Consider the following 1531-nt stretch of genomic DNA (forward strand, 5'->3'; position numbering starts at 1 on the left):
AATTTAATTTAACTTGCTATTTTCTTCGACATTGGAGATTCTGGTGGCTTTTAGGTTTTGCTTAGGGTTGATCAACGACGAATATAAGAGAATGGAGGCGTTGCAGGGAGAAGTGGATCGGGTTAAGGGTCCCTGGAGCCCTGAGGAGGACGAGTTGTTGAGGCAGCACGTGCAACAGCACGGCGCTCGAAATTGGTCGGTGATAAGCAAGGCGATCCCCGGACGATCTGGAAAGTCGTGCCGGCTCCGGTGGTGCAACCAGCTCTCACCGGATGTAGAGCGTGGTGCCTTCACTCCCGAGGAAGACGAGATCATCGTCAAGGCACACGCTAAGTTCGGCAACAAATGGGCCACCATAGCCAAGCTCCTTAACGGCCGTACGGATAACTCCGTCAAAAACCACTGGAACTCTACGTTGAAGCGCAAGTACTCATCATTGGTCGACAACGTCGAAGATCCATCGCTCCTACCAGCGAAGAAGCCGGCCACCGGAGACCGATCGCTGACGATTCCACCGGTATTAGCGGGTCATTGTTACAGCCCGAGCAGCCAAACTGGATCTGATGTAAGCGATTCGGGTCATCAGGTAGTCTCTGATCCTCCGACTCTGGTTCGGCCTGAATCGAGACCGCCGGATGCGATCTTGAACAACGATCTCTCCACAGAACTCACTCTGTCTCTTCCTGGAGCCAAGTCGAAGGAGTTATGGATGGTTAAAGATTCAGGCCCTATCGCAGAGCGCGAGAAGGCATTAACAACATCAATACTATTATCAACGGAGACGAGGCACAGTGGAATCACCACATTTGGGCCAGAGTTAATGGCAGTGATGAAGGAGATGATAAGGGATGAAGTGAGAAATTACATGGCGGCGTTGTGAGAGATGGTTGGATTTTCAAAAATACTAGTACTGTGCCAAATGAGTTTTGATAATGGAAGGCATGGGTCCTGAAGACTGAAAAGGCGAACTGATTTTTCTTGTTGTCTCGAGGTGAGCATTAATTTTGGGACTGTACATACGGAATTGGTAGGGTTAGAACTTGGAACTCGAAGTTTGAAGTCACTTGGGATGGTCTCATCCAACGAACATGGTTTAAAAATTTTGACAGGAAGAAATCTATAGGAGTGGGAGCAAGGGGAGTGTTCTTTGAGATTAACTGCATTATTGTGATTCTTTAAACCGGCTCCTCTAATGGTCATTTTAAGTAATACTTATAATTTAATTTAAAAATTATAGTCATTCTTCATGTGGGCCTTCCGCCATGGTACTAGTTAGAATTTTGATATCATATGTAGCTATAAAGATTTTAATATTTTAAAGTTGGATCAGAAGGAAAGGAATTTTGAGGCCGACTTTGTGTATGATGAACTTTTTTTAAAGACATTTTTAAAGTTACCCACTGCAATTAGATTCTTCTAAAAGAAGTACAAAGAATAGGGAAAGAACAGAAAAATTTATTGAGACTAACTCATTTAAAGTTGATCTGTATGAGTAAGAAATTTTAAGAAAAAATGGTTTATCTTTTTGTTG

At 43.9% G+C, this 1531-nt stretch overlaps 1 protein-coding gene across 1 annotated transcript; it reads left to right on the plus strand.

Annotated features, from left to right (window-relative positions):
* LOC114737412 (transcription factor MYB44-like) lies at window positions 1–1240 on the plus strand. Its single transcript, XM_028925336.1, has one exon. It carries the CDS (start codon window positions 92–94, stop codon window positions 878–880), a length of 789 nt encoding a protein of 262 aa, XP_028781169.1. The 5' UTR covers window positions 1–91; the 3' UTR covers window positions 881–1240.
* Window positions 1241–1531: the final 291 nt, after the last annotated feature.

Source organism: Neltuma alba, unplaced genomic scaffold (assembly GCF_004799145.2).
Source record: "Neltuma alba isolate B1F8T4 unplaced genomic scaffold, ASM479914v2 tig00013437_pilon, whole genome shotgun sequence".
Classification (NCBI taxonomy): domain Eukaryota; kingdom Viridiplantae; phylum Streptophyta; class Magnoliopsida; order Fabales; family Fabaceae; genus Neltuma; species Neltuma alba.